The following is a 14,198-nucleotide window of genomic DNA, read 5'->3' as shown; positions in this document are numbered from 1 at the left end:
TTGTTCTGATTCTGACAGTGATATGTGCAGTTAATCAAAAATCTTTTAGAACATAGAGAAAAACATTATCTTGTGCAGCTGTCTCATGTTACTCTTTAGTTGAAGTTTTGTTCTCTCCGCAGGATCAAAGTCATCAAGCCTTCTTCTGTTTTTTTCATTGCATCTGTCCACTCTGGTGCGCGGGGCGGGGGCTATTTTTCGACAACAGATCAATATATCTACCCATATTCATGGGCCTAGTACTCACCGCACTGGATGAAAGCTTTTACAAAGCTTTTTGTGGAGAAAGGAGATGATGCCTAACCAGCCTAGGGAGAATGGAATTGCTCAGAACAATGGTGTAATTGAGGATCACTGGGGAGAGTCCCCGCCTGTGTTGCTGTGGGCCTGGGCATCTCGCTTGTGTCCACTAGCTTGGAGTCCTCATAGCATAGCCCTTTTTTCCCCTCAGGCATGGATGTGACCTCATTCAGCAAATTGGACTCCAGAAAACCCCCACCCTCCAACTGTCCAACATGCATACACACATGCTCACACACCACATTTGTATCTGTTTCTCAGCACATATTATGACTCACAGAACATTGCCTTCTTCTTAAAGGGCAGTTTGACCCATAGCTTGCTTTGTAAAGGCCTGATAAAGATTGAGGAGAGTCACAGTGGACAGACAAATTCAACGAAAAAGTGAAAAGCAATACTAGTCATTTGTCTGACGGAAAAGTTGATTTTACACTCCCTCCTGCTTCTAAAAAGGGAAAGGTTTTCTTTTTGTCCTCGTTTATATGTTTTGGTTCAAGACTGTTGTCAGATAGTATTTTCTTTTTTTAAGCTTCAAAGATTCTTGCTTATGCAAAATCTTTCATTTACTGTACAGTGAAAGAAAGAGATTACTGTCAGCAGTAGCTGAGATTTTTTTTTCTCTTTCGCCTATCAGCTAGTGTTGCACAATGCACCATAGGTCGATGTTTCAGTGGGCTGCCTACTCACTACTCCTTCTGCTCAGTGTGCACCTCCTCATTTTGGCTTTCTGCCCAGTCTATTTCCAGCATCCCCATCTCAGATTTGTCTTTTCTTTATAGTCTTTCAGTGGAAAATATCAGGAATGTCACACAGAACCAATAAGATTGTGAGATCATGTTGTTCACATAGTCCCACTGTGCAAAACAGTAGGTGGCTCCATAAAAATAAAAAACAGGCACATTGACCTTGGTCAAAAAGGATAACTTGGATCATGTGCTGTTCAACTGCATCCCAAAAAGCAAGAGGATACGATTTTCTGTCTTCCCTGGAGATAAATCCCTGTTCTCTATTGATTTGAGTGTAGACTGATTGCACCTAACTACAAGACTAGGTCATCTGAAGACCTAGAACCCTTTCACCTTTTAGTACAAAGACTTTGACAGCAGAAGTGAAATGTGTAAGGGATGATTACTAAGCTCATAATTTCTAAAGCATAATACTATGTAACATATCACTTCTACAGAAAACTAACCTAAGTGAAATAATCAATTATCCCAATGTCTCCTCTCTGCAGATGGCAGGTTACACCATATGCCCCGTTCTGTTGGAGCAGATGTCACTGGCTCAATGGCTCCTTTGACCGGAGAACGCAAGTCCTCTGCCCCCGTCCATTCCAGCCAGCCAGTGCTCTTCACATTTGATGTGCCTGTGCGCCACACACACCATAACTCCATGTCCAACAGTGCGCCCCAGGACTACCTCCTCCTCCACCAGTGCATTAGCAGGAAGACAGAAAGTGCACGGTAAAGGTCATGACCTTCAGGCGTCCTGTGTCAGTTTCCTGTTTTCCGTTAATGCAGGTCAACGTACAGGTTTACAGCGTTTCCTCAGCTTAGAAGCCTCTGAGGGTTAGAAGTAACGTTTTAGGGTTGAGAATTGTGATGTCACCGTGTGTGTGTGTGTGTGTGTGTGTGTGTGTGTGTGTGTGTGTGTGTGTGTGTGTGTGTGTGTCAGTGTGAGTGCCGCATGTGCTGTGGAAGCGCATATGATGAAGCATTGTGGAAAGTATAAACAAAGAAGGTTTTCATTATTCACTGAAATTAGATCCAATTTGAAAATGTAAGGTAAGGTATAATGGATTGCATTTTGTAACATGGTATGAACATTTGGTTTGCTGTGCTGATAATTATTAGAATAAACAATCAGATGTTGGATCTTTTTGTTTATTCGGTGTAGCAAATACTATAAAAATGAAAGTATTTTGTCAGATTAATGCAAAAAGGCTCTAAACAAGATCCAGCCATGACCCAACTTGTGTTTAATTATCTTAATCAGTCATTTGAAAAATGACAAACATTGAATGCAATGAGTTGCAAATTTCTTTAATCAAGTGTTTCATTGAAAGTACTACAAAGACAAATTGCCAAATGTTGAAAGTGATACATTTGAATTTCTTTTTGATCTTTGCCGAATTTTAATTTCATTGCATGCACCACATCTAAAAAAAATTGGTACATGGATATATTTGCCAGAGTACTGCATCATCTTTTCTTTTAACTGTCTGTAAACACTGAAGAGAACAATTGCTGCAGTTTTTGAAAGCAGAAAATGTTCAGACTCTAGGCTGATAGAGGATTCAGCTGCTCAACAGATTTCAGCTTTCTTTGTTGCATTTTTTTCATTTCATGATGTGCCAAATGTTTCAGTGGGTTTGCAGGTCTGGACTGCAGGCAGGCCATTTTTTGCAACCAGAGCCTGCTGTTGGTTGTATTGTCGTATCGATTTATTTTTTCTTTTCATGGTTTAACATATACTTGCAAATGTAGTGATAAAATGCATTCACTTAAAATCCTCTTGCAAAGTGCTATTCAGGGATTTCCATTACAGATTAATGTGTGTCTAATAGACATTTGTCATAATTCTCTGAATCCTTTTTAATAATATGCATCATAGATCCTGATCTCCACATTTTTGACAACATTAAATTAAGAACCATTATTTTTAAAATGCTGAGCGATTTGCCCATAAGGCCTTTCTTATAGGAGCAGACCCTCACCATCTGCACTTGCGTAAGTCTCAGCCACTCTAGGATGTCCTGTTATTAATTAAACAAAGTAGTTGTTCCACTAGGAGTATTTTTTTCCACGTTATGCATTTACAGTCTCTTGTTGCTCTATTTCAACCTTTTTTGAAACATGTTGCTTGCCTTAAATTAAATTCAGTACATGTGTATCTAAAAAATACCACAGCGTGCTAGACTTTATATGACTTTGTAACATGTGATAATGCCCTAGCTTTGTAGTTGTAAAGCAAAATGTGAACAAATGCAGAGGTGTGAATACATGTGGGGTAACTAGAAGTAGGTACATAAATGCTTGTGTCAGCTATATGCTGAGCAGGAGAATAAAAGGGACCAGGCATTTATATTAAATGCGCTCCTGTGTTTTGCATCAGCATGCACCTTGCTTTCTACCGCCTTCGTGCCTGTTTTTTAAGAATCAAAAGTCAGCTTTAATAATGATGCCATTCGGCAGATAGCCGGCACAGTAGATGATCAATGAGGTTGAGGCAGCAATTCATCACTCCTATAGGTTTAAACTCACCCAGGGAAGAACTGCCCTCTCAGCCACACGATTTGCACATAAATCTGCTGCATTGGACCTCTGCAAAACCCAGGAAATCAAACCTCACAATCCATCTCATCAGCTTTATGCAGATATTTATGTTGCTAGCTTCTGTTTCACAATTGTGCTAATTAAGACAGGCATCTGGTGGCAGGGTATGATTCATGTCAGAATGAAACTCCGTGGGTCTGACTAGAATTAATCTGCGTAAAAAGCCCACAAATCAGCCACAATGATGGAATACAGAGCAATGAGCAAAATTATTGATTGATGATGAAAATCCACAGGAGACAGAAGAAGAAGAATTGATGGAACAAAGTGTGTTATTTGACATGAAAAAGAAATTAGATTAGAGAGAGCAAAATGTTATGTCAATATTAATGGTGTGGCATTAATGCATTATCTCTTATTACAATAAAGAGTTCATGTAACCATTAGAAGCCTGCAATTTAAATTGCATATTTGCACACAGCCTCCTCAGCTTACATAGAGAAACAACTAACTGAGGATAACTTTCAGTTGCATTGCTCCACTAACTAGACCAAAATTTCTAAGGAGCAGCGTTGCTTTGGTTTTCTCTCAAGGTCAAGCCCTTCAAAGGAGCCAGACTAAATGAGGCATGTCCCTAGGGTGCCTGACCGAGACTGAGAAACTCTGGGAAAGTCATAGAGTTCCCCCTCCCCCTCCCTTGACAGGGAAACCCTCTTTTGTCAATGCTGAAAACATAAAAATAAAGAAGCTTTTCAAAGAATGATTAAAAATACCGAATTCAAAAAAGCCAGTCCCCCAGGCATTAGAGGCAAAAACGTTGCCTGTGGCATTGGATACAATACTTGTATTGTTCATTGAGCCATCTAAAAAATAACTAAATCACTAAATAAGGTATTTTAGCTCCATAGGTATCATTAACTGGATATCAAGTATATTGTTCTTTAATTGTGTGCTTAATGCTTATCAAGGTAAAGTTCCCTCTGTAGTGCCATGGTACCATCTAGTGGCTATTTTGGTGATTACGCTAAAGTGACAGTAAACACTGTAATAGAAGAGATGATGGTTCATTTTTGTTTAGATAGGCTGGCGCAGTACTTAATTCACAGCATGAGAAAAATAAAGGTAGATAAAAGAAAAGCAGCAAGAAGGTTTCCAGAATAAAAGTTTGTGTGTTTGTGTGTATCCTCTCTGTGCTGCAGAAGTGCCAGTTTCTCCCAGTCCACACGAAGCAAGAGTGCGCAGCTGCATGGCTTTTACAGCCTCCCCAAGCCAGGAAAACACCAGTTGCCAGTGCACGATGACTCGACCCAGGAGGCCTGCTACGTTCTTCCAAGGGGTTACAGCTCGGAGGCGCCAGCTCACAGTGGTCTAGGTGATCCTGAGCTTGAGAATGAGGAGGTCTACACTTTCAAAACGCCTTGCAATGCCCTTGCCACAATGCACAGCAATGAACGCTTGCCTGATAACTATGATCTGCCTACACCACCTGGCTCCTTCTATCAGATCCCCAGGACATTTGATAAAAATCACAACGCCTTGACACCCTCTAGCTCTGAATCCTCATATAATCCTCCTCCCAGACCCCCTAAACCCAGTCAAGGGTCTGAGGGTCAGTGGGGGAGTCCTCAGTCAGTAGGGAGCCAGAATGAAGAGGTAATGTCTGCAGTGTCAGTCATCCCACGCAGAAATACTCTCCCTGCTGTCGAGAACATCAGACTGCACAGAGGTACGCAGGAAATAATTATTGCTATGACTGCTTTGCTAATACGTTTTCACTTCTTCTCTGTTTTTGACAAATAGCAAACACTTTTTGCATCACTCACCTGCTTCTCTTTCACTGACTCTTTCTATATTCTTCTGCTTTTCACTTTGGTGATTTAAAGTTAGCAACTAAGCAGAAACAAGCGTCCCAGTCTGGCAAACTCTGTCCTGTTGAGATGCTAATGAAATTCAAGCCATACAGCCTGCTCCAGAATTTTTCATTCCAGGCTTTTTTCTGCCATGTGAAAAAAGCTTCTGTAAACACAATGCATGGTTTCTTAGCTTGCTGTGGTTATTACTTTGCAAAGTCCATCCTTAGCCATCATATAGGTAGAAACAAGAGCTAATGTGGGACCACTTTTTTTAAATGTTAAAAAGGTCCTTCCTACATATAAATTGATCTCTATAGCAGGGATTGTCATACAGTATTTAAGTCATGTAGGCATGGAATGTTACTTTTACACTTGGGCAGCATTTTCCCTTTCAAAATTTCTGACAGTGGTAAATATTGATCATTTCCTTCACCCTTCTCCACAGGATCCTCCTTTGAAACTAACAATCAACATCGTTTCATCCATTTCAACCACTCAGGCCAGTCTATGGAGTCAGTCAATGATGGATTCAGCTCTTACCTGGTGAGTAACTCTCCCTTGAACTGCACTGTCTCCTCAGATAGATCCTGTCAGCAGTCAATCATAAACTGCAGAGATAGAAAAGGAAATACTTCTATATTTATTCCAACTGAGTGCTACAGTTTTCCTGCAAGTCCAGGGAGATTGTGAGAGTCATTTGCCCCATGTCTCTTTTGATGGCAGAGACAGACACCACTTACTCGCTCAGACAGCGGCAATTCAGATGACAACTACGTGCCCATGAATCCTGGCTCCTCACCACTCAGCGCTTGCCAGGCTGACAGTCCTAAGAATATCTACATTCCTATGAGCCCAGGGCCACATCACTTTGATTTCCCAGGATTCTCTGCAACTTTACCTGCCCGTAAGGCGAGCAGTGCCTCCTTGTGCCACAGGCCCAGTCGTCTCAGTGATGTTACACCACCGCCTATCTATCGCGACCTCAAACCTGACAGAAAATGTGAGATTTTGACACTTAGCTTCTCACTTCTCACTAAGAGCATGCTTCAAATCAGCTCTAAACTCTGGTGTAAATTGTTGAAGACCATGATATTTGTTAATAACATCTGTTCTTGTTTTTCTGCAGCAAAGCCAACACCTCTTGATTTGAAGAACAACGGGATCATTGATGAGCTGCCATTTAAGAGTCCAGTCACTATGTCCTGGACACGACCCATGTGAGTCTTATATCAGTGCATTCCACACACACACACAGTCAAGAATCATTACATAGCAGGCAGTACAGATGTTACAGATTTTTTCCCCCCCTTATGTTTCTTTAGGCCTGCTATGAACTGCACATCCTCCCAGCACTGTAGACCCATCTCTACACAAAGCATCACCAGCACCGACTCTGCAGACAGTGAAGAGAATTATGTGGCTATGGTAGGTCCAGGGAGCTGGACGGGGAGACTGGGGAGAGTACATTGTGTTCTTTGTTTTAACGATCCACTTATTTGTATGCACTGCTAACTCACTGCATACTGTGTGAGTGAAACCTCCCTCCTATTACATTAGCAGAACCCAGCGTCTACCTCCCCAGCCGTGAGTGGCACCAGCAGCCCAGCCCCTAGGAAGTGTGGCAACGTGGACTACCTAGCACTGGAATTCCAGCCTGGGACACCCAACCCACACAGAAAAGTAAGCAGAGGATTTTATAGACTAAATTAACTTTTCTCATTTCATATGCAATTAAACTTTATTTATTGTTCCACAGCCCTCTACGTCCTCTGTGACATCGGACGAGAAGGTGGATTATGTCCAAGTCGACAAGGAAAAGACTCAAGCTCTGCAAAACACAATGCAGGAATGGACTGATGTGCGACAGTCTACTGAACCTGCCAAGGGGGTCAAGTCCTGACACTGACCTATACATCAAAAACAAGCCTTAAAGTGTCCCTATTATGCAGGTTTATCATTTTATTCAGGGAGTCAATTAAAATAGATTAAACTCTAGTACAACGAGCGGTTTTCTTATTCTCATTGCGGTGACACTTCTTTTCACCCTCTAACAGGTTCCATTACAGCATTTCCCCAAAAAGTTGACAATAGCGTTGCAAAAGGGAGACATCCTTGATCACAGATGTATAATCGTAGTCCTCCAAGATAGTGTTACCAGGTTTTCCTGCTGAATTGAGAACCTTAAAGAGTTTAATTATTTTGCCCACTGGTTTGCTACATATCTTTGCATGAAATAATTGAATTAACAATAAATTTAAAAAATGTTATTTTATATTAAATCATTTATTTATGCAGAAATCCTAGGAAACTGCCACTCATATATATATATATACACACCCAAAACATACTGTAACGCTCTCCAGCACCCACTGTCCACCTCTGAATACCATGTCTGGATATTGGGCTGGGTTTTTTTGGTTTTGGGTGTTTGGTGTTTTTGGCTAGCCTTTAACCCAGTTGTAGCATTTTATTCAAAGGGCTGCAGATTGCAAGCATAAAGCATTAGACATGTTAGAAAGACACCACACATTCACATAATTCTGCTGCAGCTGCTCCTTTTATAGGAGGGAAGCTAACAGATGGTGAAGTTAGCCACATTAGCATAATGCTAACACTAAAGATTTAAGGATATTCCTATTGTTGTGGGGACATTGCTATGGAAAACTAAAAGTACTTTACTTGGTCACTTCCTCAGATCCAGGGAGTGCCCGAAGACTCGACAGCAGAGCATTAGGTGTGTGTTCCTCACAGCAAAGGAATTATAGAGTTCGTAGAAGTGACTTTAATTGAAAATAAAGCAACTGACTACATCTAAATTGAATTAAGGCTGCTCCTCATTCTTTGTTAGTGAGCATGTCAAACCAACCGACTGCATAAACTTCATGACATTGTGTCACAGTGACATAACTAAGTAGCAATACAGAAAAAAGCCTGGAGTGTAAAGAATGTATTTGAGACATTACAGCAGCAGAGATTTTGCTTTCATTTGGCCACACGTGAAAGTTTGGCCTTTGAAAGTTTCCAGACCTCTTACATGAACAAAAGGCTGCGTAACAGATTAGAGAGTTGAGGAAAAACTTAAAGCATAATAGGGGCACTTTAGGTCAGCCATCTCCAGTGTCAAGTTTCTGCCACCATTACCATGGATACTGGATGAGCTTGCTTAAAACTAAAATATTTGGGCCTAAAGCCATAACTAATTTATGCCTGTTCTTTGTGATGATTATTACTAGAGTGTACTGCAAGCATGCAGAATATCAGGCCATACAGGTGAAGTTCCCTGCCAAAGCTCCTCACACAGACTGTTAGAACAGTGAATAGATAATTAATAATATCATCCTTACTGTCAAACTGTTATTTATAAATGCACTGTTTGATCACTGTTCCATTCAACCCTCTGCAGAAGTTAATTTTGTTTGCATCTAGTTGGCAGTTTATTTTGTCTTTGCCATTTAAGAGCAACAGAGGCTAACTGGTCAATAACCATATTAATATACTGTAAGAGTATGCTTGCTGGTCTCAGGAATGCCAAGATGCACTTCAATTTTGGCATGCAGGCTGACTTTCTCTTTTCACTTTAATCTATCATTTGTGCTGAGTCTTGCAGAAGCAGTGAAGAGATTATTTTCACTGCGGGCAATCATTTCAGCTTAGCAGTGCATGTCTGGTAAGAGGAGAGGAAAAAAATATAGCCATACAAATATGCAAAGGCTTGTGTCAGAACCCCTAATGATAACCATACATGACTGTTGCCTGGGTTTCTATTAAATATGAGCCCAAACTATATTTAAAAGCTGTCAGGCATGATGGCAGGCCAATTATTTCAATGCAGGAACAAAGTTGGTTACATCCAAATCTACGACATGAAGAAGATGGGAAAGGCAAGATGACAAAACCTCGTTACGTTTGATTTCAGTGGTCATTTCACTTGAGTTAAGATTCAAATGGATTTGCAATGTAAACGTGCACTGAAAAAAAAAAAAACAACCCAAAATTATTGTGTTGTGCTGATTAAAAAATAGAAATAAGACAAGAGGTGTAGTTTGCACGTACTCTGTCTCTCTAGAGACCATTAACAAAAGTCTAGTAGATAAAGAGTAGCATATTTCTGTTTTCCAGAACTCTCCATTCACTGATTTCTCTCTTTGGGCTTTGAAATGCCACACACTACAGCTTTGTCCCTGAGGAGTACTTTTGTTCCTGTATGTAAATTATTAATAGATATACATATTGCAGTGCATCTTTTTGACTGTTAGAAATTTGATACACTTGTACAAGGCATAAAGAGCACTACAATAATGTAACATAGTGCTTTAAATGCAAAGGAAATCTACCACAGTGGATATTTGCCAGTGATCGTAGTCACTATAAAACAGTCGTGAAATATTGTTTACTAAATTTCTTTTGTTGATCAATTTGCCTTATATTTTCATTTCGGTTTAGACCGTACATTTTGCCTTGAAGAAATTTTCACAATATTCTTAGAATAAACAGGAAGAATCATATTATAGTAAGGACAACTGAATGATCAGTTTCTAGTTCAACTCAAGTTCAGTATTTCATTGTGGGCTGGAACCACAGAATCCATTTTTGACCTTAATAAGAATAGCGTGGCCATGGAGTGCTAGATGGTATGGATTATTTCATTAAGATTTACTTCTTAATGTTTTTCTACCATTTTTACAGCTTTTTTATATTCTTTTTAATCATTATTTTTTACTGATACATGTAAGCAAGTGTTATGCATTATGACAGGAACAGGCTAAAGTAAACTACGTTTGTTTAGTGTATTATTCTTTTTTTAAATTACCAAATTTCATTTTTGTATGATCTAATCATAAAAAGGCAAAGGCTGCCAGTGTAAGTTGGACTGGCAAATCCCAGGTGAATTGTGATTCACAAAGAGCAAGAGAGGAAAGGAAAGAGTGAAGAAAAGCCTGTCTCCCTGTCTGTTTGTTTGGTTTTTTTTTTAATGAAATGGATGTGTAATTTATTATCTAGAGAGATCATGTGTAAGCAGAAGAGTTGTGTATGTGTTGTGGTAGATTGTAAGCTGTAGTATGTTAAATGACAGCCTGACTGGGTTGAAAACACTGTTCAGATCTACTGACAGGCTGTCACTGAGTTGACGTACTGTACTTGTAAAGATTTTTTTAACCACTATTATTACTACTACTGTAAGGCAGATTGCTTGTGTTAATTTATTAATTTATTGTATGTGTGTGTGTGGTTTTTTTTTAGTTGATAATAGTAAAAAAAGAAAGAAGGAAAGAAAGAAAACAACAACAACCATCAAACAAGGAATCTTCTCTCTACTAACACTGATGTATACAAACTGTCTTGATTTTGAAGCAATATGAGAAAAACAATGACAGTGGTATTGTGGTACAGTTAAATTGGAATACACAAAAATACAATACTTTGTTATTCCTGTATAATGGTAGGCTTACAATGTGGACGTAGAATAAAGCAAGAAGTGAAAGTTTGGTGTTAAAGTTCTTTAAATGTAAACCTCATCTTTCAACCACACTTTCTCCTTTAGTTGTAAACTGAACACAGTGGTGGAGATCTTACTGTCCACACACAGTAAACTGTGGCTGCTCCCTTTAGGAGGTCACCACAGCAGATCATCTGTCTCCATCTCAGCTTATCTCTGCTATCACACCAACCGCCTGCATTTCCACTTTCACTGCTTCCCTGAACCACCTCTGTCCTCTTCCTTGTTTCCTCCCCCCTGGCAGCTCCATCTTCAATGTCCTTTGTCCAATATGTCCACTATCCTTTCACTGTAAAAGTCCAGTCCAGCTTGGTCACTCCCAATGAAATTAGCATCTTCAACTCTCACACCTCCAGCTTTACCTCCTTTTGTGTGTGCCACTATCTCCAAACCATAGATCACAGCAGAACTCACTAGCATCTTGAATTGCTAGTAATACCAAAATAAAATACCTTAGAACATCTTCCAAAACAGAATATACAGACGTTAAATGTATGCTGCCCTCTGTTGTTAAAGAAAGCAGCTGCAGTCAAGTACTAATAAAACATTAGATGACAAGCTCCTTTGGGTTATGCCCAAAGATGCATTTAGAACCAAATTGGAAAATGCAGATTATCGTACTGAAATACAGATATTTTTTTAAAGGGTTTCTACAGGATTCCTCGTCTTTAATAAGCCTGCTACTTCTTAAATAATGACTGTTATTATGCTTCAGGATCATTTTCCAGTAATGACCACTGGGTGGCCATGCCATTTCCCATAAAGAGAATAAAAATGATTAATAAGCAAAACATTTCTTAGTCAGCCAAGACCCTGATGAAGATTAGTTAACTGAATGACTGAGGGAGGCATCTATACATATAGGTAATGAAATATCCATCATAAAGAAGGGCCTATAAGGGAGGGGAGAGTGTGGGTTGGCAGATTCGTGAGAGCGTTTTAGGTTTTAATCATATGCGTATGGGTTAACAAGTTGGTGGCCGCTAGTCTTACAGTCTGCCGCTATCAAAGCAGCCCCAAAGACAAATAGTTAATTTATTATACTAATTACACTTGGAAAAGGCTTCAGTGTTAAACGGAATTGATTTCTTCTTGAACTCTGTGTGGACTTCGCACGATCTCCCCATATTTGTGTGGTTTTCCTCTGGGTGCTCAAGCAGCTTCCTTCTGCTTTACAGAAACATGCATCCTGTGTGAGCGAGTTTCTGCGTGATTCTGTGGCTGTATCTTAATCTCCTATATCTCGTTCCCCTGAACCAGATACGATTAACTTCAAACAACAGCCGGTTAATGAATGAAAGGGCAATAAATTGCTTTGAGAAGGTGTAAAATCAAAACAAATATAGTCGAATGCACTTTTGTGATTGTTATATTTGAAAGCTACTGAGTACATTTACCCAACTTTTAAGATTTACAGAAAGCTGAAAGTTACCAAAGATTTGAGGCATAGCGGGCTAGACACATAAGACAACAGTATAGGAACATGTCAGCAGCCAATCAGCTCATTTGAGCGGTTCTGTAGGCTCGCTTGGTTAGTTACTCTGCGTGTTAACTCAAAAAAAGATCAAAGAATACTTCTGGATTTAACTATTCTTTTCATGCTTTAGTTAATTATCTAAATATGTTTTTCATTTGTGTCTTTAAATACAGGATGAGTAAATGTTCGATAACATGTGTTAGTTGATTAGCTTGACCAGGTGGCAGACAGAACAGCGGTGCCAGGTTGACCCTTCACTGCTCCTTCGGTTAGACAACAGTGTTCAAATTTTTAAAATACATTATAAGATTCCCTCCGTGTCACCGTTCACGCCTTGCAAGACAAGTTCAGGCTTTTCTCCACTAGAGTGTGCCACTGGACCCCCCTTTTTTTAACCATACGAGTTCATGTCAAAAGCAGAATGTTCGTACAATAAGGGTCTGTGTAAGTAGCTCCGCTATTGCCTTCGTGTACCACACGGACAAACGATTGTCAATGGACTATTTGAGACGGATTTCAGTCGGCTTCTGCGACGACTGCCTGCGTTTAAGGGGTCTGGGTTTTTTGGTTTTTTTTTTACTTGTTTGCAACCAGATTCCTATCCGGATTGAAAGGAAAGCAACAAAGAAAAGGACTCATTTCGAAACAAACAAAAAAATGCCGTGAGTCTTGAAGTTTAGTGGATTTCGTGTGTTTGTTGGTTCTTCTATTTTTGCAGCCGGTCGCTCTCACTCAATTTATAGTCGATAGTGTACTCTTGGACTTGGCGTTAACGAGAGTGGTACAATATTTAGATAAAGTAGGCTGAAAATGTAGCTACTCGGAATGTACCACCAGTGAAACCGAAGTTGTGCGTGCCGTGGGTTTGAATTATCTAAGGGATTCATATTGAATATAACCTATTTATCTGTGAGCAGAGCTCCAGTCGTTAAGCAAGAGCGGATTCATTCCAGCTGCGGAGCCTTTCATGTTTGTAAATCATTTCACGTTTAATTATAAGCTGACAGAGCCTATCCCCCGAGGAAAAACTACTACAATTCTGTAACTTTGAGACTTTTAATGCATGTTTTTAATCCACGTGGAGCATAGCATGATTTTACATGGAGCGTATCTTAATCTTTAATCTTTTATATCATATAATATCATAGTCCCAGTTTGACAAGATAATTGGCTCACATTTCAACACATATCATAGGCCATAGTGACTCCTCTCCAGAGACTACAGCCAAGTATTTTTCTTTTTCACATGGGATCATTGGAAGTCTTCAGTACGTTTTCTTGTTTTCTTCCATGCCCGTTCTGTGGTCCACTGTAAGCACAGTGGACCTCAGTCTATAAACTTATCAGGGACCTGCGGGCATGGGAGAAGCGACCCCCGCTCAGTCTGCTGCAGGGACATACGTACCCATGTTGGGTGTTGGTTTAGGAGCTATGCCCGGTGGGGTCAGCAACGGGCCGGTGGTGGCCAGCTCAAGGGGCTCCACAGTGCCACAGCTGCACAACGCCATAGTTGAGCGTTTACGCGCCCGGTTAGAGACGTGCAGGAGGCACCATTCTACCTGCGCGGACCGCTATCAGCGAGGTCAGGCCGAGAGCACAGACCGGGAGCACGAGAGTACGCTTCAGCTGCTTAGCATAGTCCACCAAGGTCCTGGGAACCGTAAAGCAAAAGGTAGCCGGGGATCGAACCAGCAACCCCCAGACTACAGCAGGGCTAACGGAGAGCAAAAGGGGTCAGATGGCGAGCAGAAGATCCCCACACGCATAGCGGTGAGTTGCTGTTAATGTTGTCTGTC

The 14,198-nt window shown here is 40.4% G+C and overlaps 2 protein-coding genes across 4 annotated transcripts in view; both read left to right on the top strand.

The window, feature by feature from the left end:
- The window catches only part of gab2 (GRB2-associated binding protein 2), a 35,711-nt gene extending 24,801 nt beyond the window's left edge, over nt 1–10,910 (top strand). Inside the window, exons 3-10 of one of the 3 annotated variants that reach the window (XM_082503543.1) lie at nt 1,535–1,763; nt 4,775–4,947; nt 5,874–5,971; nt 6,152–6,428; nt 6,555–6,645; nt 6,751–6,853; nt 6,986–7,108; nt 7,185–10,910. In XM_082503543.1, coding sequence (XP_082359669.1) covers nt 1,535–1,763; nt 4,775–4,947; nt 5,874–5,971; nt 6,152–6,428; nt 6,555–6,645; nt 6,751–6,853; nt 6,986–7,108; nt 7,185–7,328 — 1,238 coding nt within the window. In that variant the 3' untranslated portion in view covers nt 7,329–10,910. Of the gene's footprint in view, nt 1–1,534; nt 1,764–4,774; nt 5,302–5,873; nt 5,972–6,151; nt 6,429–6,554; nt 6,646–6,750; nt 6,854–6,985; nt 7,109–7,184 lie in introns of all 3 variants that reach the window. The other 2 variants (XM_082503542.1, XM_082503541.1) reach the window with 2 other exon arrangements.
- A 1,765-nt stretch (nt 10,911–12,675) lies between these two features.
- Nucleotides 12,676–14,198, top strand: part of maml2 (mastermind like transcriptional coactivator 2) — a 33,338-nt gene continuing 31,815 nt past the window's right edge. Inside the window, exon 1 of the mRNA XM_082503539.1 lies at nt 12,676–14,172. Within this exon, the coding sequence (XP_082359665.1) occupies nt 13,762–14,172 (411 nt within the window). The 5' untranslated portion in view covers nt 12,676–13,761. The remainder of the gene's footprint in view (nt 14,173–14,198) is intronic.

Source organism: Aulonocara stuartgranti (genome assembly GCF_965226115.1).
Source record: "Aulonocara stuartgranti genome assembly, chromosome: 14".
NCBI classification, from domain to species: Eukaryota; Metazoa; Chordata; class Actinopteri; order Cichliformes; family Cichlidae; genus Aulonocara; species Aulonocara stuartgranti.
This window is presented reverse-complemented; position numbering and strand designations above follow the sequence as displayed.